The following is a 23,934-nucleotide window of genomic DNA, read 5'->3' as shown; positions in this document are numbered from 1 at the left end:
CATTATGTCAATCAGAATTTGAACTCGGGTCTCTGGTCCCAACCCAGCCCCCTCTTTCCATGGCATCATTAGCTGGATTGGATGGCCCCTCAGATCCTTTCTGGTTTTGCATCCATGACTGCACATAAGGGCAAGTGAACAAGCTTTTGCCATCACTGAGGGTCATGGTGTCCCGGACTCCCCCTCCTCAGGTTCAGAGCTGTGGGGCTCTTGGAGGGCACAAGGCCCATCCACCCATCATCCTTTGCTCTCACTCTCTTTTTCAGCTTCGCTCTGCACTTGATAAAACTGAGGAGCTGGAGGTGAGCAACGGCCACTTGGTGAAACGCCTGGAGAAGATGAAAGCCAACCGTAGTGCGCTCTTGTCCCAGCAGTGAGCCTGGGGCTGGACCCGACACAGAAAGGTCCCCACCGCAGGCGCTGTTCTCCGAGATGCTGCTTCGTCCCATGCCTTCCAGAGGAGAAAATACGCCCCGCACACGCACACGCACACGCGTCCCCACAAACACTCCTTTGTTCCACGGGGCCAGATCCTGGTCCAGCTGCGGCCTCCGCTGCTGCTCCTCCCCTGTGACCACCTGGCCGTCCAAGGTCCACAGGTGGTCCCTTTTCTTATAAGCACATTGGGCATCATGGTCTTGGGAGGCCCAGCAGCCCTTGACTGCCATTTAAAATGGCAGATTTAAGACTTGACTTCTCTTTTTATTGCATCTTGCTGAAAATTGGGGGTGGGTGGGAAGGAAGGACAATAACTTAATCTCCAAGGAGAGTGACTAGTATTAGCCTAATTCTACGCTTTTCATACACAAAGCACTGTGGAGCCATAAGCCATTACCAAGCAAAACTCCTTGATTGGAAACAAGAAGATGATGGTCATCGTCCAAGCAAAAGTGACCTTACGAGACTCTTCACAGACATTAAAGGAAGGCTTTTGAAAGGATTTTTTTTTTTGCATCAGTTCAATCATAATATTTTATTTCAGAGTAAATGGGCAATAGCTTCACTGATGAGAGCTTTTTATTTGTATTATTTAATCCTTATATTGGGAATTGAAGTTAACTTCTTTTAAAGGATGTAATGTTGCAAAAAATTTAAAAAAGGAATTGCAATGTTAAATAAAACACTATGGTATTTATATTATCTTCACTTTGTTCACCAGTTGTCAAAGCTAAAAACTGGATGGTTTGCTTCCTAGGAATCTACACAGACTTCTGAATCCAAAACCACATTTGGAGAGATTAAGGCAGAAGGTTCAGACAAGAAAGAAAAAAAAACCCACAGAAACCTGGGCTGCTTATTTAAAAGACTTAGTTCACTAAAGCTGTCCAGAAAAAACTTCTCTTCCTTTCCTTATGTTTGATTTTCAAAGTTGATGATAAAAATAAAGGAGCAATGGGTTGAACACCCACCTTAAGACATTTGCTAGCTCTGTGACCTGGGGCAAGTTACTTAGTCTCTGCCTCCATTTCTTTCTCTGAAAAATCAGACAATGGGTCCTGAAGGCTTCTCAAGTCTCTTCCAGCTATGAATCTCTTGATCCTATGATTGCATTCACATTTTTTTTTTTTGCTTCATCGTTGAACAATTAAATTGTATTTTATCCATTTTCTGTAGATATATTTTTCTTCTGTTATCCTTCACAGGGGCAGCGTGAAGTGGTGGGCTAGATGTGAAGTCAGGAAAGCCTGGGTTCCATCTTTGAGGTTATGTGGCCTCTAGTCATGGACAGGTCCCCCGGGCTTTACTTACTTAACCAGTCAGAGAGAGGTTCCAATCTGCACTGGTGGAGGGTGTTCCCACACTGGAAGCTCTTAACACTCAGCAGATTGGAACTTCTTTAAATGTCTCTCTCCTGAGCAGCTCTGCCAAAGTATTCCTGTCAACAAACTGTCAACAAAATCATAAATCAAATAAACTTACAAGGGCTAAAATTCTACCTGATTCCCATCACTTCTAACATGGCAAAACTGCCCGAATAAACAAGAATTGGATTCTGAGATTTCAAGCTGGAAGGAACCTCAGAGGCCATAGACTCTGTCTCATTTTACAGCTGAGGCTTAGGGAAATTCATTGATTTGGCTCCATGAGGCAGTTAGAATTTGAATTTAGTTCCGTGGATTCTAAATTCACCATATTTCCACTGGATTGTGGCGTCTCTAACGAAGGTGGTGGTGCGTTGTCTCTCAGAGAAGCCTCAATCTAGACCTGGAAGGGACACTAGAGGCCATCTAGCTCCACCCCTTCATTTTAGAGATCAGCAAACTGAGGCTCATGAAGGAGCCCAAGATTATATAGGTATTCATAATCAGAAGTGAGATTTGAACCTACATCCTGGGCCTCCACAGCCAGGGCCCTTTCCACTGTTCCTTCTTCATCCTTCCTTCTCTTTGGTGCCAATTACCTTGACAATCTAGGCAACACCACTACAGTTCCTAGACCCCACAGAGGTCGTCCCTTGCTTCCTTGCATGCATTTCCTGGCTATGGTTTTCTATGCCACCCTGATAGCCCTTTAAGGAGTGTTTGGCGCATAGTGGAGGCTACACATTTCTTGAAGATGACTATTCCCTTTCCTCTATTATGCCAATACTTAGTCATATTCTAGTTGTCAGACAGGAGGTCGTTTCTCACTGATTTGAAATGAGAATGGCTATCTTTGCCTCAACCAGCCTCTTTCTGTTGTTTTGGGAACCAGTCCCTGGGCCCAAAGCTGATGTCATAAGGACTCTCAAAGATTCTGGCCCATGTGCTGGCCCTATGGCCAAGAGCCGGTGGGGCCTTTATCCTCCTAGCCCTGCCAACCTTGGACTAGAACCTCTCTTAATTTTTGACATTCTAATGGATTGTAAAACAGTCTTAAGGGTATATCTTGCTGATTATCTTTCAGAAATTTTTAAAAATAAAAACATTTAATAATTAAGAGAACATTCACACAGGGAAGAGAATAAGCATTTATAGCTTTACTGTGTACCAGGCTCAGTGTGCTTTTTACAAATAACTCTCATTTAATCTTCACAATAATCTGGAAAAGCACTGCTGCTATTATGCTCATTTACAGCTGAAGAAACTGAAGTAGGCAGAGGTTAAATGACTTGTCCAGGGTCACACAGCTAGTAAGGATTGGAGACCCAGCACACTAAGCCCTCAAGGATATGAGGTTTCCTCCCCTGCAAACTTTCCACAGGTCTCAGCCTTTTGGGAAAGGACAGCTTTGCCAAAGAGCAGTCTTGAAAAAGTCATTTCTCACTGCCCACTGTCCTTTAGAAAAATTCAGTCACTATTCCCATCAAGAACATAACATTGTCTCCTTCAGAACAATCTGTCGACTTCCTTTAAACACCACGGAACACGGCCCAGCCACTGGGCTGAGTGTTGGGTACAAAACCAAAACTGTTCCTGCCTCGAGGGCCTCACGTTTTACAAGAGGGAAATTACAGGAAACCAGATAATTCTATTTAAAAATACATAAAACAAATATGAAACAGTTGGAGGAGGGGGAAGGAGAATATCAATAACCTGGGAGAATGGCCACATGGTGGGCAATCCCTGGGCTCAACAGTGAAAGGAGCTGGAGCTGCCAAAGATTGAGAAGGAGGAGAAGGGGCACGCCTGGTAGAGGAAACAGCTTTTGCAAAGACAAGGCAGCTGGAGGTGAGAAATGGCAAAAGGATACAACACAACAGGAAAATCCCACGTACTTGGTCTGGAAAGGTGACCTGGAGCAAGAGAATGGTGTGCCAGTCCTTGGGATCACAAACCGAGTGGGATGGGCCCTAGTCTGATCCAACCCTTCATTTAAAGGATGAAGACGTAGAGGTCCAGAAATAGCAATGACTTACCCAAGATCACTGGGGGCCTCGGCCACCGGACCCAGCACTCCTATCCGGTGGTCTTCTGAGCCAGGACTCTGGTCTTTGAGCCAGACTCAGGGCCTGGGCCTGGCTTTGGGGGGGCTACGTGTCTGACATGGAGAGGATGCCCTGGATGGTGGAGGGCGACTTGGGGTGGGGCGGCTCCTCTGTTGGGTTGGGTTGATGGCGAGACCCCGCGTTCGGTCTTTTCTTCCGCCTTGGCCCCATTGCCCTCTGCCAGTGCCTCGGCACATCTCGGCTTGAGGAATTCCTGTGCGTTTCCAAGTCCCACAGAGGAGGGGGGAGGCCAGTGGCATGGCCCTGTGATGGGTGGCAAGGGTCTGGAGCAGAGCGGGGCCTTGGAAGTGGGGAGGTGCCAGAGGGCCTACACCAGCCGAGTCCCCAAGACTCAGCAAGCGATCAAGAGGTGGTGGGGGAGGTGGTGCCTGGGCGCCTGGGGGCGACAAGGGGCAAACTGGCGAAACTCAGATCTGTTTGGGGGAAGAAAGGAGCTCTGGGCCCCCGGGGCACGGCCTGGTGGGTGACGGAGGTGTGCAGGTGAGGGCCCAACGGAACCCAGGGGGCCTGGAAGAGCCGCGCAATGCGTGACCTTGGACTAGTCACTTCCCCCTCTCTCTTGGGCTCCGCCCCCGGGGCAGCAGAGGCGGGGCCAGGCAGAGGCCCCGCCCCCGGCCGGCCACGACACTCCACCCGCTTCCTCCTCTGGGCCCCGCCCCCTGCCCAGGCCCCGCCCCCGCTCCTTCCCGCTTCCTCTCCCCCACCCGCTAACTGACTCCAGACTCCGCCCCCCACGTGGCCGACGCTTGCGCCTGCGCGCTCTCACCGGGGCGCGGGCCCGGCCACGCTCTCCAGGACTCGCGCAGGCGCCGCCCGAGCGGTTCCCGCCATCCGACGATTGGCGTTTACCCCGACCAATCGCGGGGCCGCGACGCCCTCCCGGCTGCCAATGGAGGTTCCCTCCGGGCCCAGGGGGCGTGGCCGGCGGCCCACGCTCGGCGGCGGCCCAGAGCCCGGACGAAGGCGGCGGCGGGAGGCGGCGGCGGCGGCGGCGGAGCGGCTTCTCCGAGCGCGGGCGCCGGGTGAGTGCGGCGGGCGGGGAGGAGGCGAGGGGGCCCCGGAGGCCGTGGGCCCGGCCCGCGCCGACGAGGCCCCCCAGACCGAGCCCACTTCCCTGCCCCCCGGCCCGGCAGCCGGCGCCCCCAGAGCCCCTCCGGGGGCCGCACCCCCAACTCACGGCCCAGGGCGCCCCCCGCACCGCCCCTGCCCGCCCCGTGGGCCCCCCGCAGAAACCTCCGGAACCCCGTAACGGCCGCCCGCCCACCCCGCCCCCTGTCAACGGACGCCGCCCCTCCCCCCCCCGGAGGGGCCCCTCCCCCTCGGAGCCCCCCCAGATTCGGAGGCATGGAAGTGGCGGAGGGGCCCCTTGGCCGTGGGAGGTCAGGGGGTGCCCGGAGGGCGCGCCCTCCCTATTTGAGGAAAGAAAAGCAAACCCGCCCCAAAATGGTGCGGAGAGCCCCCTGCGGCCTCGGCCCGCACCCCTCCTGGCGCCCCCGGCCCGGAGCCCCCCGGGGAGAAGCCGCCGCCCCGCAGCCTGGGCAGCGGTGAAGGGGGGAGGAGGGCGGCCGGCCGCTGCCCGGGGCCGCCCGGAGGCCGTGCCGCTGCCCGGGGCCGTCTGGAGGTCGTGCCAGCCCGGGGCCGTCCGGAGGTCGTGCCAGCCCAGGGCTGTCCGGAGGCCGTGCCGCTGCCCGGGGCCGCCCGGAGGCCGTGCCAGCCCAGGGCCGTCCGGAGGCCGGGCCGCTGCCCGGAGGTCGTGCCAGCCCGGGGCCGTCCGGAGGCCGTGCCAGCCCAGGCGCGGGCTGCGGGTGAGGGGGTGGCCGGCAGGCTTGGTGTCCGGAGCTGCGGGAGCTTGCGGACAGAGGGCGGCGGCCAGTGAGGGGTGGCAGGAGGAAACCGGGGGCTGGGGGCATGGCGGGGCGAGGGTGAGGGGTCCAGGGGCACCCCTAGGTTGGGAGACGCAGGGACTGGAAGGAGCTGTCTTCCACAGTAATAGGGAGAGAGCAGGGCAGGGGAGGTGTCGAAGGAAGAAAGGTCGTAGGACAGTTGGAGATGGGGGGCTGGAGGGCAGCCGGGGGGCAGGAGAAGTGGACTGGTCCGCGGGGGCTGGGGGCATGGCTTAGAGCAGGGGTGTATATGGAGAAGGAAAGGGGCCCAAGACAAAGTTCTGGGGGGACACTTAGCGCCTGAGGAGGACCAGCAGAGGAGACTGGTGGGAGGACAGCCAGGAAGGGGAACATCCTGAAAATCAGAGAGGAGAGGCTCTAGCCAGGAGATATTTCATCCTTGACTGGAAATAAGAAGAGGGACTAAATGGCAATGGTCTCCATTTTTTTCTCTAAATGTGAAACAAGGGTTCTCAGCTTGCTCTTTTAAATGGTGGTGAAAAGACTTAGGAAAAACACCAGGGTGGATGGCAGCTAGTGGGAGCAGCCCCAGCAGTGTGGAGAGGGGCTGCTGCCTCCGTCCTCTAGCAGTGAGCTGGACCCCCAGCTCCAGGGTGAGTGCGGCCAGTGCCTGGAAGTTCGCGCTCTTGAAAAGTTGCCATTTTAGTTAGAACATTGTTCACTCTTCCGGAGCAGGGAGAATTCTGTTGGACGTTCAAAGGGATTCTGTCTCAGGCCTTACAGAGCAGGCCCTCCAGCCCAATCTAGGACTTTTTCCAACCTAAATTTCTTAACACTGCTCTAGAGACTGAAATACAAGGCAAAATAAACTGAAAAGACTGGTTGGCATGTCCAGGGGTTCAAGGGGACCCAAAACTCAGCTTCAGCAGCCCCCCCCCCCCCAAGGCTTTCCCCCAGCTCCTAGGACTCTCCCAAAGAAGCTGGTAGGGCTTGGTGTATTAATCCAGAGATGTCTGGTTCCCACTCATCCCTGTTTCTCTCCAGCACTAGCATAGCTCCCAGGACGTATCAAATAATAGCCTCTTGATAAATACTTGTCAATTATTGGATAGAAATTAATACAGAATCTGTACAAAATACATACAATGGAGTGGCAAACACCGAATCAAATAGGACTGAAGTAACCTGCCCACGTTCACCCAGCTGGGGGGTGTTTCAGGTTCCTGTCCCAGTTGCAAGGTCACTCCTCAAGAATCCAGGCTCTCTCCCTAGCCCAGGCCCTACTTAACCCTGCCCTAGTGTCCCAAAGCCAATCTGGCAGCCCCTCTTCCTGACTGCCTCCCTCCCTCAGCCTCTGTCAAAGCTCCCTCCTATTGACCTAGGCCAGTCCTCCCTCCATCCCCTCTGGTGTATCTATCGGTCCTCCCTGGGCTCCTGGGTCAGGTCAGCAGGGTGGAGCTCCCGAACCTGCGCTAACTTCCCCTAGACCCTTATTCTTCATCCTGGGGACCAAGGGCTTCACCAGTTATTAGCACCATTGACTCCCCTCTTGAGTGATGAGCATGTAAGAAACAACAAGGAGGCTTCTGCATTCACATTTAGGAAATAGGTTTTTTGGAAAAATAGCATTCATTGTAACTTGCAAGTCTATAGGTGACTGAGTAGCAAATCCTTTTTTTTTATATTTATGCTTGTAGGAATTTCTGAATACAGCATTCCCCAAACATTGGCTTTTATGATATTCTCATTTTTGTATGTTGTACTTGATCATAACTATGAATAAAAAGAAAACTATGAAGTTAGTTCTGACTTAAATTAGTATGTGATAGAATATAAATAACCCTTATTTCTATGATAATTAGTGCTATTGCTCATTCTCTCTAGGCATTGCATACTATTACTTAGTGTATTTTTTATGTCTTTATTTTATAAAGTTCCTGGTGCTATATTTGTTCCATTTTCTAATTAGTGATTTTGGGGTTTTTTTGTTTCATTTGTTACTTATTGTAGTGTATCAAGATAAGAAACTGGTCTTAATCTAATTTCTGACAGACTGTTTTTCATTTTTCTAATCAATTCTCGTCCAATAGGGAGTCCTTCTTATCAAATACTGGGTTCCCAGGTTTTTTGGATCCCAAATCTTCCTTGTCTAAGTTAAGTTCTTTAGCCAAACACTGGGCTGAATATGGTAGACCACACGGAATAGATTCAACCCCTCTCCTACAAGAGGGTCCTTCATGTGCCTGAAATCATCTTTTGTGCTCCAGACCTGGTCCTTTATGCCACCCCCCATTTTTTCTCTTCCCCAGTTATTTCCCCCGAGCCTGGCTGGATGGTGGGCTACCTGTTGGTGGAGAATTTGTCTTGGGGACCATTTTTTACCCCATGCTTCTTTTGCTTTCAGACGAGCCATCAAGTCCCAAGAGAAAACACTTCTTCCTGGCCTCTCATTATTATGATGAAAATGGCAGTGGAGAAAGTCTGTTGACTATTTCTCATGATCACTGCAATTTCTTGGTATTGGAGCAGATGGATAAAGACAGCATGAACCTCTTGGACAAAGAGGAGATGACGGGGCTGTCTTTCTCAGGGAGCCCGCCTACTTCTCTTGGGGGAGCCCCCCACCCGTCAAGGGAGCTCTCAGGCATGGTGGACTATGCTCTCTTGAATGACACCTATTCCATCAACCTCTCAGACTCCGATTCTAAACTGAAAGAACATTTTACATATCTAAATTCAGAGGCAGACCTCAAAATGCAAAAAGCAGAGCAGTTTTTTGATATATCGAAAGACCAAAACAAAGATTCTAGTGTTTTGACTGATATCTGTAAAAATGTAGATGGTGATTACAAGGAGATTATTGGGGGTGGTCTTCAGAGGCATGATCTGGATGAAGAGTCCCAGCAAGAATATCACAGTTTTGAAGAGCAAGATTACTCCGGTTACCATTTAGAGTTTGACCAAATAAAGGCCCTTTGTACTCCTGCTTCAGAAGTCATGGAGTTGGGGGATTCAGATTATGAAATCAAGTGTGCTAATGGTCTGGGGGAGAATCATGTGAAGAAGCTGGAAGGTGGTGCCTTTTTCTCCTATGAGTCAACTCACATTCACACAGAAGATATGGTAGAGGCCCCCAAACTTCACGATTACCTGTCTCTCACTGAGTATCGAGGTCAGAAGTACTGGAGGCGCCAAGAACAAGAGGCTGGCTTCATGAACCAGAATTTATTTGATGGCATTGTACAGATGAGGGGTGCTAAGGAGGAGCCAGACCTCGCCTGCAGTCAGGCTTCTCGTTTAGGAAGCAGTCCTCCAAAGCCCTTACAAACCAACCTTTCTCCTGGCAAAAGGAAGTCTCAAGTGCCTGAGAAGAGAGCTGTCTGTGAAGAAGCTGCTGAGGAGAAGAAGATCCTGGAGGGCCTGGAAAGTGCCTCAGTGGTCTCCTGGCAGCCCAGCCAGTGTTTTCAGAATTCTGTGGCTTGCATTTTTGATGAATCGGACCTTTCTGCCTATGACCAGTCATGTTACAGATTCATCCAGAGCACCACCAAGCCAGGCTTAGATTTTCCCATGAATGGGCCAAAGGTTTTGACCAAAGAGAGTCATTTGATGGAAGAAGACAACCCTTCAAAAGCCAAGGGCAGCATCATGAACAAAACATCCCTGATCGAGGTGGAGTCCAGGTCTCCTCCCCACTCTGGGGATGCGTCCCGGGGCTGCCTTGTGACAGTTAACCAGACAATCGATGCCAGCTCTGATTTTAGGGCCTGTTTCACAACGAGCCGGGCGACAAGCACTAGATCTTCAGTGACCTCCAGGTCAAGCAACACAGAGATAACCATGATGAACAAGACACGGCCCAATGAGTGGCTGAATGAGAAACCGAGGAGCATCGCCTGCAACACCGACTGGTCCTGTCTGCAGGACTGGACAGAGGAAGAGGGTCGCTTCCCAGGGACATTGCCCAAAGGCCCAGTTGAGAATTCAAAAGCTAATGAAAATTTATTGGTTAAGGTAATATTAAGCTTTTTTTTTGTTTGTTTTTACCTCCTGGATTCCTCTCCCCACCACTCCATAAAAATTATGAGTGATAGGATTGGTTGCAAAAGCATGGGTTGTGTTTGGTCCCAAATAGGAATTCTGGGAGGCTGCTGTGTGGTAGCTGAGAGTTTCTAATTATTTGTCAAAATGTTTTTAGGATTACCTGGAATTGAAAGATAAATTTGATGTCAGAAACTTAAAGAAAAGCTCTGGGAGGTATGTGCTAAGGATCATTTACTGCTTTTACAATCGGTTGTGAATGGTGAGTGTAGAAGTCAAAATGAAGTCAGGTCTGCCCGGCCAAGTAAATTCTAATAGCGCATGATGGCCAGAGGAACCTTAAGAAACATGTTTGGATTCCTGCTCTTGAAAGGGGCTTCTTCCATTCACATTGAATGCTGTGGATATATTAGGCCCTGGGCATCATCCCTGCCTGTGGGGGGGCCTGCAGGCTCCTGATCCACTCAGGACCAGCCCTGCCTTCTGGGCTACCCCCATGGACCTGGAATCTCCAAACACCACCCCCCCACACACACAAAGAGTTCTCCAGTATGCTCCCTGTCTTCCCTGAGGGCATATATAGTTTTGTTTCATCCTCTGGAAACATCCCAGTTTGGTGTATTTGCATTTGCCTGCAGCTGGAGGTGGCATTCTGGAGCTTCACTTTACAATGGCACCTTATGTGTAGTCTGGGAGGCGTTGGGTTCTGTCTGAATAGACTGAATCTTCCATTGAATGGGCGAGTTCAGCCCCTTCTCAAGGCTGTGATTGCAATCTTTACAGAAACAGCTATCCAGTCCCTTTATTACTTTGTAAGATGTTTATTAACATACAAAGAGCTTAGACTCAGTCTCTGATCTGATATTTAGACCAAGTTCTGAGAAACCTTACTATAGAATCGTAACTTAGAAAAAGTATGAATTATTAAGATGTCTTTAAATTCCAAATTCTTGTCTGGAAATGTTAGTGCACAATTCTTACTCACTTGCAGAAATGGATTCAAGATAAAATTTAGAAAGCAATTCACTCGCTCTTAAGTTGAATAGACTCCTTCTGATTTTTGCCCTGATCCTGCTCTTTGTTTTGAAGTCTGGTCCCACCATCTCAAGAGTGTTGTCAGCAAGTGTTGCAGAGAGCCGTCAGGGCAGAGCTGTTGCTTCTGAAAGCCCATTATCAAATGTGTCACCAGCACTGTTGGAAGATGTACAGACTTGTAGTAGAAGAAAAGGAAAGCTTTACTAGGTATGTGTCCATCACTCCATCAGGGAAAAAATCAGCAGTTGGGATATTATCAAATTCATAACCATGAATCTTAGTTGGATGTCTCGAATGCTTTGTTATACTGGGGGGGGGGGGGGCGGGAACTGCTGGTCTGGGAGAGATAAGGCCCCTTTCAATACCTGCTTCTTGGGGGTGATGGGAATGACTTGGTTGGTGCCATTCCTTGAAGGCTTCTGTTGGAGAGGGGGACAGTCTCACCCTTGAGTTTCCCTAGAGTTTGCTTTAGAAAGGTAATTCTAGTAGTTATTCATTATTCTGTAACTTTGGAAGCTTGACCAGAAGTTAATCTGTGCCCATTTTGTACAATGTGTGGCAGATAAAAAGTTCAAAAAATATGGTTACTATGTAATCATTTTATTAACTTTGCTAGCAGATAATTAATAAAAAGGATGCTCTCTTTGGCCAAAGACCCCTCATGGAACATACTTAACACTCATGTGCCCTTAGAGGAGTAGGTGTTCCTGAAGGTGGAAATCAACTCTGATTGATTAACATGTAATGAGAGTGGTATTATGAGAGGTGGGCTTATTCTAATGAGGATCTGGGGTCTAATTACTCAGGCTTAGGCAATGGGAGGGCACTTCTACCTTTTGGTTGGATCTTCCATGGGGATGGTCAGCCCTGCCTTCCAAGGCTGCCCAAATAGCCCCCAGGGAATGAGGAAATAGAAGGGGGGAACCTATGTCCTAATTCAGTGTTTGTTATTAATATAAGAAAGACAGAAGTTTCTCTCAATAGTAGTGGCAAGCTTGCAGGTCACGATTTCAGGAGTATGTCCTTACTGACTTTTTTTTACCACTTCACAGGAATTTTGCAAGTGATTTTGCTAAAACAGAATTAGGGTCTACATTACTGTCCATTTTTGGAGACCTGAAATTTAAGTATTTGAGTTTGAGAGAAAAAATAATCAAGGGAGTCCCCCTAGACGAATTGCCTCCCCTGTCTGTAGACTGCAAATTGTCGCCTTTCTTTGCCACTTTTATTCCATCCAAGGTATGTGTTACAGTAAGGAGGGGTTTGGGTTTTATTAATGTTTTCTGCATAAAATATTCACGTTTTAATGAATTGTCCTCCCTCTCTCTCCAGCTAATAAAAGAAGACGCTCATATGTAAGTTATGTTTATCCCCGAGTCAGAGAAGCCCCAGACAGCTCTGACGATAAAGCTGCTCATTGTTTAGTTCTGCTTTGGGTTCTTCCTCAGAGATCCCCTCTGTAAGCTGCTGGGGTCTCTATACTCTTTGAGTAACTGGGCCCCTTTCCTTCCAGCCTTTCAGGACTAAGTTCGAACCTCGATGGGACTGCCGCTCACAACGCCGACCCTGGGACCACCACCCTGAAAAGGGCCCTCTCTCAAGTGAGGTTTGGAATGGGATTTCGGTCTCTCCCTAAAGGAGCATCACCCCACAAGCTCATGGTCCCTTTCCTGGCTTGGCTACGCAACAGACCCCAGCGCAGCCTCCTTCTCCCTCCACACCTCAGTTTTTAGTCATCCCCCCCCATCTCACACCTCCCAGAGGAGATGGCATCATGATTGTTCTGGCACTTTGATGGGATACTTTGGTCCCTGGCCTGGTTTCCCCTCCATAGCTCTTGAGGTGACTAGGTTAAGAGTCTAGATAAGGACACCTGACCCCCTTCTTGCTTGCCTAGACCACTTTTACCATAGCATCCCAATATCAGCCATCTCTGGTCCCCCAGGGTAGGGTAAGGCCCCAGCTAGGGACAAGTGAATGGGTTAGAGATAGAGAGTTGGAAGGACCCAGGGGTATCAGGGAAGGTGAGGAGAGATCACTTTGTTAGCTCAGCTGAGGGAGCAGTACCTGTGCCTTTGGAATTCAGACCCCTGGAGACAGGAGAACCTTGTCAGGGAGACCAGGCCTGCCTGGAGAAGATGTTGGGGAAGGGACTGGGGGAGGAATGGTGCTTGAGAATGGGGTCAGGGATCCTCCTGGGGAACAAGAAAAGACCTGTATTTTGATCAGGCAGTGATTGAGATTCAGCAGAGTGGCAGATCGGAAGTGTATGAGAGGCTTCTCCACAGCCTCTCCACAGGGTCTCTCTGCCCAAGCTCAGAACTAAAAAAATTACTCCAAAGAAAACCTTCAGTTCATCCTCCTTCCCTCAGCCTGGCCAGGCTCGGCTGCAGTGACTCCTGCCCTCAGAAAGTCCGCAGTCTCAAAGGAGACCAGATGCACCTAGATGGCTTTAATACCCCCACCCAGAGCTTCAGGAGCCCTGGCTGTGAGGTCCAAGGGGGCCCCAGAGTCTTGGCTGATGAGCCTCAGGAGCTGCCATCACGTGTGTCCCAGATTGCTGCTACACACATTTTGGTAACTTATTTTGTGTATATTTTAATCCCTAACGATTCCTGTTCTATCCCTCCTCAGAGTATGCCCACCTCTGAGAGTTGTCATCCTAAGCAAGATGTGGCCCCAAAGAATGAGAGCCAGAAGACCCAGGAACTGAATGTTGGCCTCAGAAATCTGAAGCTAAATGATGAAGGTCAGTGTCAAAGTCCAGATGACTCAGCAGGGCATCAGCCTTGGGCCAGATGGACCTGTTACCCTTCCTAGCTGTGTGACCCAGGACCACATCCACGCCCCCCAGTTCTTGTGACTCTCTGGACATTGAGGGAACAGGTCCCCATGTCAGAGTTGTCTGGGGCCACCTAGTCTGCGGACATGTGAGGAAGGGCCACCAGGTGACCACAGCCAATGAGCATCTCCAGGGGCATTTCATTTTCTAGAGTACGAAAAGTGTCAGGAAATCAAGGAAGCTTGGTTTGATGCTAAGGAAAACCTGACGGGAATCGACTGTTCAGAAATACCAAAACGTCAAACCGAGCAAGGCAAGGGGAGCCCTGAATTCACTCTGGGTGAGTCTCCGAGGCCACGAGTCTCAGAGGAACTTGGCTGTGGCGGGGAGGGGCTCCAAGAAGATTTGCATGTAAACATTCAACCTTAACTTTGGGCTCCCCACCCCTGGGGTCCTCCCCAACAGTATCCCCAGGGCCACCCTGGGCAGAAGGTTTAATATTGCTCTCTCTGGCTGGGGGCTGGGCTGGGCTGGGCTGGGCCCCCTCCTCATCCTACTTGAGAGAGAGTCTAAGACCTCCTGGAAGCCACCACCTGCAGCTTCAGAGGTTCAGAGAAGTGACCACAGTGGGCATTCCCTGTCCATGGGTGAGTGTGTTCAGATGGAGCTCTGGCCCCCCCATGTCAGGCACATTGGCTGGCACTCTCTGCCCTCAGGTACTTGGGGTGGGGGCAGTGTCCTGTGTGCTGGGCCCATAGACCTTCCCTTGTGTGGAGGGCACTCTGGGGCTCCTACCATTGGCCACTGGAAAGTGTTTTGCTGGCCTCTGGGCAGGAGCCCCAGGATCTTTGCTTGAACAGGGGCCCAATTGTCAAGGCTGAGTTGACTCTGTTGCTTGACCCACGTGCACTTTTTTTGGTAGGGCAATGGGGTTAAGTGACTTGCCCAGAGTCACACAGCTAGGTAATTAAGTGTCTGAGACCAGATTTGAACTCAGGTCCTCCTGACTCCTGGACTGGTGCTCTATCCAATGCACCACCTAGCCGCCCCTCACATGCATTTTTTAAAAGTGAATTTTATTTTTTTGCAAATTACGTGCTAAAATCATTTAAAAATTTTTTTTTGACTTTGTAGTTCTAAATTCTGCCCCTTCCTCCATAAGCCACCAGATAGAAGTCATGTGAAATCTTGGAAAACATTTCCATAGTAGTCCTTTTATACAAAGACACAAATAAAAGAAAAAGAAAACCAGTCTGGGATGGGTACTTTAATCTGGATTCAGACAGCACCAGCTCTTTGTTTGAGATTGGCCCTTATGTGCATTTTGGAATAAGTCAGGAGCCGATGGCACAGCTGGGCAGGGAGGTGGGGTCCGTGCTCATGAACCCCTGCCCAGCTCAGAGCTCAGCAAGACAGAAAAAAATGTCCTTGGGAAATGTTTCCCAAAACCAGCCACGAGACCAGACCACGGAGAGGACGTGCATGTGTGGTGTGGATCTGGCCGCAACCTGAGGTTTCTGTTAACCTCCTGGGCAGGGCTTGGCACAGGAAGCCCCCCGACACTGCCTTTCTGACTGTGACCAGTTGCGGTCACTGTCCACTTGTACCCTTTCGGACTGAGTACCCATTGGGACTCAGTTGCAGTGAACATTTCCTTTGCTTGTCAGACTTAGATAACAGCCCTGTTTTTGTCTTCACACAGAGAAGAAGATTGCTGAGCCTTCCCAAAAGGAGCCCAGCAAGAGCTACCTCATTCATGTTGGCAGTCTATGCCCGTCAGTTTCCGAGGTACAGAGGCTGCCAGACTCCTTGCACCAGAACCCTCAGGAAGGACCTGGGAGCTTCTCAGACCCACCCTCTTGTGTCTCTTTCTTTTCAGACTGACCTAATGTCTCATTTCCAGAAGTATCAAGTTTCTGAAGTTTCCATCTGCACATCTTCTCATAACTACAGGTGAGTCTGTGCTCCTGGAACAGTTTGGGGAAACTGTTATCTGCCAGAAAATTGCAACCGATTCTGATGTTTGGAGAAGAGTCGGTGCTGTGTCACAATCCACAAACAGCGATGGCCCCAGGAGAATCCTCTGTTCTTGGGCCAACTCAGTCCAGGGGTGCCTTCCTCATGCCCCCAGCCCGGCTTCCGATGGTCACAGAAAGACTTCGTATGTGCGGGGGAGCAGACATCGGGCTGTTGGTGCCTTTTTCTTTTGTTCCTGGCAAAAGGGTTTTGGGTTCTCCCCTCCTTCAGACGACTGACCCATCTGTTCTCAGCACCTTCACAATTACGTTTTTATACTTACTCCAAACCAGATGGTTTTCCATCTTGGCTCTCTTTTGGGACGTCTTCAAATCTTTAAATCATCTCAAGGACAATGATGTCGGGTTCTTTGTTCTTGGGTTCCACTGTCCTTGATGGTGAGAACCCTCGGTCAGTTGTCCACTTCTCGGTTGTTTGTTGTTGTCCTTCAGTGTCCTTGAGATGAAATGACTTTGTGGAGTACCTTGCTGGCTTTCTTTCAACTGGTTGGACCCTCCACTGCAGTTTTTTGCTGCTTATGATGTCCCTCATCCTACTTGGTCAGATTTTACAAACAAATTTACATTTTAATCTGGCCGCCATCTCTCTCCCCTTGGTCACTGTGTCTGAAGTTGGTAGCCGGTGACACTTGCTGTCCTTTATTGGTCATCCTATTGAGCTGTTTCAGCAGTAGAGCTGTTTCGGTTAAATTTGTATGTTTAATTATTCCAGTCATGTTGTACCATTCTTCATTGTGTTTCTTGGTCTAAATAGTCCAGGAGCATTGTTTCAGTTGTTAGCTGTGTCCTTTTTTGCTTCGTGGATTTTTTACTCTGCAAAGACAGGGTCTTACTGCCCAGACAGCTGTATCGGGACAATGCCCATGTCATAAACAAGCCTTTTCTTGCGTTAGCAAAATGTTATCTGTTACTTTTTTTAAAACATTATTTGCTGTCTGCCACATCCTGCAACTTCCCAATCATTTCTCAATGATATAAAAGGGTGATGCTTCTGTGAAGTCAGGAGGCTCTGCCTCCACCTCTCTTTCTTGACCTCCTCTTTTCTCCATTTTATATTGATAATAATAATGTTTGTCCTTCAGTTTTTGAAGAAGACCAAGACATCAGGGAGGTGGGGCCATGACAAGCACATGAATCGGATTTGAGTGAGGGGATGCTGTGCTAAGTCCCCAGCCTCATTTTCTCCAGAGCCATCGGGTTCAGTGGCCAGATAGGAACCAGGACAATTGGAGATGGCCCTGGATATGAGGCAGTCAGGGTGAAGTGACTTGTTAAAGGTCACACAACTAGTGTCTGAGTCAAGTGTCTGAGGTCAGATTTGAACTCAGATCCTCCTGATTTAAGGCCAGTGCTCTATTGACACTGTGCCACTTGGCCACCCCATTGCATTGAAGTCATCAATCTTCCTCTCCATTGTCAGCAGCTGCCTGGGTTCTCAGCCACGGTGATTTTCCTGGTGGTCTTGCAAATAAGAGCCACGATGTGATATGCACTGACAAATTATCAGACAAAATGGTGTTGGCTTCCTTCCAACAAGTGATCAGACCACCTTGGCCTTCTCCTTTCTTTGCCTCTCATGGGACCGACTGGGATTCAGGCTGCCTCCCAGTGAGCAGGAGCTTCCTTCCTTTCTCCTGTTGTGTTTTGGGGGGCTTTCACAGCCACAGGCTGGTGGGACTTATCTGCCACTTGGGTTTGGATGGTCTAGAAACAGCAACTCTACGCTATCTGGTCTGTCCTTGGAAAGCAGACACAGCCTCGACCAGGGTCAGACTCTCCCCATGGTGCAGCCTTTGAGAATGCAGGGGTCTTAGGGTTTAGTCCTTGAAAGCAGGGGCTGTTTTGTTTCTGTCTCTGGACCCCCCTCTGACACTTGGCTTGTTGACCGAGTGACTTAGCAGAGAAGTCAGAGGCTCCTCCAGACCTCGGCTCTGCTGCGGCTTACCTTGGGCAAGGCTCCCATCCTCTGGAGAGATCTCAGTTTCTTCTCCTGTAAAATGCGGGAGTTAGACTAGAAGGCCTCGGGCTTCCTCTCCTCTCTAATCCAGGACACCATGATTCTGTGTGAGATGACGTTTTCTGTCTTAAGCCAGTGATAGCCAGATCCAGATTTCTCAGATGTGGGGACTGGGGAAGAGAGCCATCTTAAGAGCCCCATCCAGGCCGGTCAGAGCTGAGGGCTTCTCCCCTTGTCTGGGCTTGACTCCAGGCCCTCCCTTCCTTGGGCTAGGGGCAGGGCACGCCGTGCCTCCTGAGGACAGAGTTCTGGTCTCCCCTTCTTTGTCAATGCACAAATGTCTAAACATGAGTTTTAGATGAGTCTTTGTAACTTGACTCACTGGTGGGGTGATTTCATATTTATAAGGAGATATGATTTATTCTTCCTAAATACATGTGTCTCTGGTTACACAACACCCCCTCTTATTTTCAGTCTCTAAGATGTCTTGTCCCCCTTGTGTTTCAGGTATGCGTCTCTGGTTTTTAAAAAAGCGAACAAAGCAAGGATGGCTGTGGAAGAAATGAATGGGAAAGAAATCAATGGGAAGTCAGTGAATGTTCGGCTGGTCAAAACCCCTGTGGAAAACACCCCACCCCTGTCCTTTAGGAACGAAAGCCAGCTTGCCCTTGGGGGTCTGGAGAAGACAGGGGATAGTAAAGGCTCTGGCTCGACCCCAGTGCCTCCCAAGTTCCTGGCTCCTGTGTCGAAGCCTTCTGGGCCCGAGCAAGAAAATGTTTATCTTTCAGTCGACCAGAAGGTGAGTGTATGGTCAGGAGTCTTCTCTGGGATGGGTCACAGGCTGTGGTGCTGCCTAGAGACCTGTTCAGATGCAGAGATGATGGTTCTGCTGCAGTATCCCCTTGAACCTCCAGAGGATGGGGCGTGTTTGAGGTGTTTCTGACCACGGAGTCTTTCTCCTTGGGGATGCCATTAGGAAGTCATCCTGATCCCACCCTGTCCCTCACCCTCCTCCCATCCATCTTCCTGCATTGCCATTGCCGTAGCTGTTGAGCCGGGCACCCCGCCTGATCCCCCTCAATCTCTGCTGCTTTGCCATGCACTTAGGAGCTTGGCCTCGGGGCTGGGCCTCTTTGGGGCATCTCACCCAGATGCTTCCCTGGGCTCCCATCTCCCCAACCTTTCCCACATTTGTCCTCAGCTGCTGCCCTGATGGCACTTCACTCAGTTGGCTCCAGGCAGCTGGGCCTTGTGCTGCCTGGCCAGCCCCTTTTATGTGACGGGTACTGCCCCTGGTCTGAGCTTGATAGGCAGGCTTCTGTCGGAGAAGCCTAAGACCTGGTCGGGGATGGTGTGAGATGTTAGTCTGAACTGAGGATCTGTCAGACCCCTGTCCCTAAGTCCTTGGCATCACCTGTGCCTCCTTGGGACCTAGGGACTAGAGGCTCCAGACTGGCCATGCGGCCCAGTTGGAGGCCTGAGGCTGCTGGGCCTTATCCTTCCTGGATCCTTCCCCAGTTGCTTCCTCGTTCCCCTCACCACCCCCCAGCAGCACCACTTGAATTTCTCTGTTTTTCTGTAAGGCAGCCTGCTGGTGGTCAGGTGGGATTTGGGGAGGCCTAGAGCCTTTCTACATATGCTCTTGTCCAAATTGTGTTCATCTGTGCTAATTCAGACCATTCTTTGGCTCTGCCAGTCACGGCAAGAACAGCTCTCACAGCTTTAAGGGTCTTCATCGTGAACCTCCAGAGGCTTTGAAATGACCTTTCTTTGAGGTTTTGCTGGTAGGTTCAGAAAAGTTAGTGATTGGTGCCGTTTTATGTTATAGTCTGCTCCTTTTCCTGAACTTAATATTTCACATGGTTGGTTTACTCCCCAAGGTTCTCTGGGTCGACCATCACGCCTCCTGGAGAAAGAGTGATTGCATTTGTTTGTCTTGCCTGCCACCCCAGGAAGTACTCGGGGTGGTCTTGGACGCTCCAATGTTGTGCCTGTGATGTCTCTATGAGATACATCCATGCCAGGTTGTAGAGGAGCCAGTTTGGAGCAGAGGGATTCCTCCCGTGCTTTGGGGGCTGATGACTAGAAGCAGATGTCGGAGGTTGTTGAGAGCTTTTCTGCATTTATCAATAGCATTGTGGTTGGCAAGACCTGGATTCAAATTCAGCTTCAAGATGCTGCAGTGGGGAGGGGGGGGGCACAGACAGGAGTGGCGCCTCTCCCAACCTACTGGGAGGTTATATTCTCTGGATCAGAGAGCGTCTCTGCGATCAGCCTGGGCTAGGCTTCCATTCACTTCTAGCCATGTGACCTTGAGCAAGTCTACCTTACCCTCATTTTGTAGATGAGGAAAGTAATTGCCTCCCAGGACCATTGTGAGGATCTAATGAGATTATATTTGTAAAGAAATTTGCAGACCTTAAAACCCCTAGCCATCATCATGTGATTTTCATCTTCCATTAACATTTATTTCCCAATTAGATTTTCCTTGCACCCTGTAGTTTTTGTTTACAAAAATGTTAAACTTTTTCTCCAAACTTCTATCTAGAGTGGCAAGAAAGGTTTTAAACAGAACAAACCTGTTAAATTCCTACCAGAGAGCCCTCTCCCTTACATCCCTCCAAATACATTGAACCTGGGGAGCTTCACCAAACTTCTGAAGAAGCTGGAAGGTCTGCACCCCGATATCAGCAGGTAAGCCAAGCTCCTCACTGGTCAGTCAAGGTGTATTGGGCTGGTTTCCATTTTGTATCTTTCTTTGCTCCTGCCCAGGAATGCCATCATTGATGCCCTCCAAGAGGTGAGGGCAAATAATAAAGGTTTTCTGAGCGGCTTATCCCTCACCGCCATAGTGGAGATGACAAACTCTATCCTAAGGAACTCTGCCTTCAAGAAGGAAGAGGAGAGGCACCGGGAGGTGAGCGACTCACAGGCCAGGGTGGCAAGATGTCCAGTTGACAAGGCTGTGGTCTGAGAGGCAGCAGGGAGCCAGGAATTGGGGGAGTCTTTTGGAAAACTCCAAGAAGCATTTGAAAAATTCTTCTAAATCCCTGTTAATTTAGAGAAATGCAAGTTAAAAGTACTCTGAGGGACCCACCCCATCCCTGCTTTTCCTGAACTTAGTGGCTATGACAAAAAAATGTTGGAGAGAAAAACTGGGACCCCAGTGCATTGTTGGTGGAGTTGTGAACCGATCCAACCATGCTGGAGAGCAACATGGAATTAGGTCCAAAGTTTATAAAACTGCACATCCCCTGTGGTCCAGGAATTCCACTGCTGGGTCTATATCCCAAAAATATCATAAAATGGGGAAAGGGACCCAAACGTACAAAAATGTTGATAGCAACTGTTTGTAGAGGCAAAGAACTGGAAACTGGGGGGAATGACTGGACACATGACAGTAGAAGATGTGATGGATGAAGGGAGGCGGTTTCAGGGAAAATGGGACAAGACCAAGGTGCCCTGCAGCACCGGGAAGGGAGCAGAACCAGGAGAACCCTGAGAGTGGGCAGTGGGGGTGATTGTGAGGGATCCAAGGGCCTTCTCAGGACTTGGGAAATGTGCTGCAACCTCCAGAGAGAGGACCGAGCAAGCCTGAGGAGGGAGGGAAAGAGGATTTTTTTTTAAAATATGGCTAGTACATGGGGTGGCTAGGTTGGCACAGTGGATAAAGCACCAGCCCTGGAGTCAGGAGTACCTGGGTTCAAATCCAGTCTCAGATACTTAATTACCTAGCTGTGTGGCCTTGGGCAAGTCACTTAACCCCGTTTGCCTTGCCAAAAAAAAAAAAAAACCTAAAAAACAAATATGGCTAATATGGAATTATTTTTTGTATGACTTGAGTTTCATCATGAGTGCATTCCTTCTCAGCGAGTTGAAAGGGGCTAGAAGAGAAAATTTTTCAGCTGCATGGTGGATAAAGCACCATCTGTGGAGTCAAGGACCCAAGTTCAAATCCAGCCTCAGACAATAATAGCCTAGCTGTGTGACCTTGGGCAAGACACTTCACCCTACTGCCTTCAACAAATTAAAAAAAAAGAAATGAAGGTTAAGAGTATATTTAATTAAAAAGCAAAAAAAATTTTAAGAGATCTGGTCCACCCTGCCCCCAAATCCCCTTTTTTCAAAGATGAGAAAACTGAGGACCAGGAAAAGGAAGGGACTTATCCACAGTCTCCTGGGTGTTAAATAATAATAGTAATCATTATAACATTTGTCTCAAAGACCATGTCATCAGGAGGTGAGGCCACGACAAGCACATGAATGAGATTAGAGCAAGGGGGGGCTGTGCCTGTCCCCTGGCCTTGGAGGCACTGATCATCTCGTCCCGAAGCCAAGTTCTTACCATGTCCAACTTGCACAGGATTCTTGTTTTTACAATTCGTTGATAAAATGCTTTTTCTGTCCCCAGGAAACAGCCAGAGTTGGAACTTACTAGATTTGTCTGGTTCTTCCTGGAGGTGAGCTCTCTCAGCAGGGTGTCCAATACAAAGTAACGCTTCTGGGTGATGTTGGAGGAGCTGCACGCCAGCCTGGGAGAGGTGGAGGGAGGGCGGTGAGGGCAGGAGCGCCACCCCAAGGGCCTCAAGGCAGCTGGCAGAGCTGCCCAGCCAGGGGCCCTGTTGCAGCCTGGCTCACGTCTTCTGCCCACCTAGCCCGAGCCAGACCCGCTCCCTGAGCACGGCTGAAGCTGCACGATAGCTCCTTGTGAGAAGTTGTCCTCCTGCTCTACAATCTGACCCCTTCTCTCAGGACAGGCTCCTCGGGCCAGGCAGTTGGCCAAAGGCTGGGGTGCCTGGGAGTCTGGGCCAACTATCAGTGGCCTTTCTACCAACGAACCCGCTCTGTGAACTCTGGCACCCCTCAGCTGGCTGGGTTTTGGAAATCAGTAGAAATGTGTCAAGTGGGAAAGTGTGGTGGCTTGTAAAAAAGATCTGGGCTTTGAGTGGCCCACAAGCTCATTAGGGGAAGGGAGTCGGGAGCTTGGGTGTCAGGCTGGATGGCGGCAAGGGGATAAGCACCGCCACCATACAGAAGGGTGAGCGGCAACGGGGTGCCTGTTGTGCATCGTGACCAGCCCTTCCTCTACTCCATTGGCTGAGGGCTGGTGGCAAAGATGCCCATCTGTCTCCCTGAGCATTTCAGACTCGGTTGAGCTGCCGTGCGCACTCCTGACTTCTCACTGACCAAAACTTGGCCAATGGGCAGGCTTTGGAGGCTGGCCAGGAGTAACCTCCAGACCCTTTGCCTCTTGGGCACCTGCCCGGGACTTGGGGCAGTTCTCTCTTCACTTTAACCATTGTCTTCATTCTTGTCCCTCAGATTCCCCAGCCCCTTATTCAAGTGTGGTCTCCCAAGAAAATCCTCAGAAGAAAGTTCTAGAAGATAAACCCTTAATGGAAGCCCATCAGAGATGGGGCTCCTCCACACCCAGTCCATGAGCACCACTTGCCCCCCAAAGCTGGCCAGCCTTGGCCATTCCTGCTGGGGACACTCAGAGCACGATCATGGAGAAGGGCCCTTGTGCCATGTTGATGGAAAAGCCACTGGCACAGTCCCAGCGGGAGATTGTCGTCTTTCAGGTCCCAAGTGCTCAGTGGCTCCTGTGGCCTGGGGAATTGTGTAGACCAGGCCCTGGGTCCATTGTGTAGACACTCCCAGTTTTCGCCTCACACCCTTTCCTAAATCTTTAAGAGCTGTTCTTCTCTTGGCAACATCCCCCAGGACATTGGGGGGGGGGGTGTCTTGTGCTCCAAGATGGGCTTCACGAGGGTGCTGTGGAAAGGCCACTTAGGAGGGTTGTTCAGTTTTCAGGTGGCACTTGTTACATTAAAATTAGATCTTGGTCACCCATGATTGATCTCTTGTGGGTCACTCAAGAACGCTTCTGAACATCTTCCTCAGAAGCTGATCTACAGGCAGACAAGGAGGGATGAGCGCCGTGTCGGATCCCGGCCAGCCCTGTTGGCCCGGCAGATGCCACTCCTTGTCCCTGCGGACTATATTGGGGGTTTTTAGTGGGCCTGTTGAGCTTGCTGGGGTTGGTGAGAATCTGAATTGAGCTGCTGGTCCAGCTCCAGAAAGGGTGGGTGCGTTAGCTCCTTACTCTTGAAGGGTGAGTTGCTTCCCATTCAACCCAAGAAGACCAAAATACTCCTGATCGGGCAGCTCAGCAGAGAGAGGGGAGTCGGGCTCAGGGTGGCCAGAAAACTGGTGGGTTTCTGAAGTTCCACAGTGAAATTCCACCCACTTATGCTTGGAGGGAATGGATGACGATAGGAAAGGAGAACCCGGGGTCTAGACCCAGAAGC

The 23,934-nt window shown here is 50.1% G+C and overlaps 2 protein-coding genes and 1 long non-coding RNA gene across 11 annotated transcripts in view; 2 read left to right on the top strand and 1 right to left on the bottom strand.

Moving 5' to 3' along the window:
• The window catches only part of LRRFIP1 (LRR binding FLII interacting protein 1), a 193,045-nt gene extending 190,240 nt beyond the window's left edge, over nucleotides 1-2,805 (top strand). The window contains exon 26 of one of the 4 annotated variants that reach the window (XM_074189783.1): nucleotides 267-2,805. In XM_074189783.1, coding sequence (XP_074045884.1) covers nucleotides 267-377 — 111 coding nt within the window. In that variant the 3' untranslated portion in view covers nucleotides 378-2,805. The remainder of the gene's footprint in view (nucleotides 1-266) is intronic. The other 3 variants (XM_074189784.1, XM_074189786.1, XM_074189787.1) reach the window with 3 other exon arrangements.
• Nucleotides 1-4,599, bottom strand: part of LOC141489105 (uncharacterized) — a 34,178-nt gene extending 29,579 nt beyond the window's left edge. For 2 of the 4 annotated variants that reach the window (XR_012468898.1, XR_012468896.1), the window contains exon 1: nucleotides 3,839-4,597. This is a non-coding gene — a long non-coding RNA (uncharacterized LOC141489105). Of the gene's footprint in view, nucleotides 1-3,838 lie in introns of all 4 variants that reach the window. The other 2 variants (XR_012468895.1, XR_012468897.1) reach the window with 2 other exon arrangements.
• Nucleotides 4,600-4,693: 94 nt separating this feature from the next.
• Nucleotides 4,694-23,472, top strand: RBM44 (RNA binding motif protein 44). 3 transcript variants are annotated; one of them, XM_074189761.1, is made up of 17 exons: nucleotides 4,875-4,950; nucleotides 6,280-6,425; nucleotides 8,177-9,786; nucleotides 9,971-10,029; nucleotides 10,903-11,055; nucleotides 11,901-12,087; nucleotides 12,181-12,203; nucleotides 12,362-12,449; nucleotides 13,483-13,597; nucleotides 13,842-13,970; nucleotides 15,333-15,418; nucleotides 15,510-15,583; nucleotides 18,131-18,422; nucleotides 20,172-20,317; nucleotides 20,396-20,540; nucleotides 22,035-22,083; nucleotides 22,946-23,472. In XM_074189761.1, exons 3-16 carry the CDS (start codon nucleotides 8,302-8,304, stop codon nucleotides 22,059-22,061), a joined length of 3,009 nt encoding a protein of 1,002 aa, XP_074045862.1. In that variant the 5' UTR covers nucleotides 4,875-4,950; nucleotides 6,280-6,425; nucleotides 8,177-8,301; the 3' UTR covers nucleotides 22,062-22,083; nucleotides 22,946-23,472. The 3 variants fall into 3 exon arrangements, with proteins under 3 accessions (XP_074045861.1, XP_074045860.1, XP_074045862.1); XM_074189760.1 differs by lacking the exon at nucleotides 6,280-6,425 and having other exon boundaries at nucleotides 4,694-4,950; nucleotides 18,272-18,422; XM_074189759.1 differs by lacking the exon at nucleotides 6,280-6,425 and having other exon boundaries at nucleotides 4,695-4,950.
• Nucleotides 23,473-23,934: the final 462 nt, after the last annotated feature.

The sequence above is a fragment of the Macrotis lagotis genome, chromosome 5, assembly GCF_037893015.1.
Source record: "Macrotis lagotis isolate mMagLag1 chromosome 5, bilby.v1.9.chrom.fasta, whole genome shotgun sequence".
NCBI lineage: Eukaryota > Metazoa > Chordata > Mammalia > Peramelemorphia > Peramelidae > Macrotis > Macrotis lagotis.
Note: the sequence above shows the minus strand (reverse complement) of the source record. Positions and strands in the feature narration are given on the sequence as shown.

What these genes read in the sequence shown, in the direction of transcription:
- RBM44 (XM_074189759.1), top strand. Translation starts at nt 4,818, where the DNA reads ATGGAGGTTCCCTCCGGGCCCAGGGGGCGTGGCCGGCGGCCCACGCTC. An exon ending in TTAAAGAAAAGCTCTGGGAG is followed by an intron (nt 10,030 to 10,902) that starts GTATGTGCTAAG and finishes TTTGTTTTGAAG; the next exon opens with TCTGGTCCCACCATCTCAAG. An exon ending in AAGAGGAGAGGCACCGGGAG is followed by an intron (nt 20,541 to 22,034) that starts GTGAGCGACTCA and finishes TTCTGTCCCCAG; the next exon opens with GAAACAGCCAGAGTTGGAAC.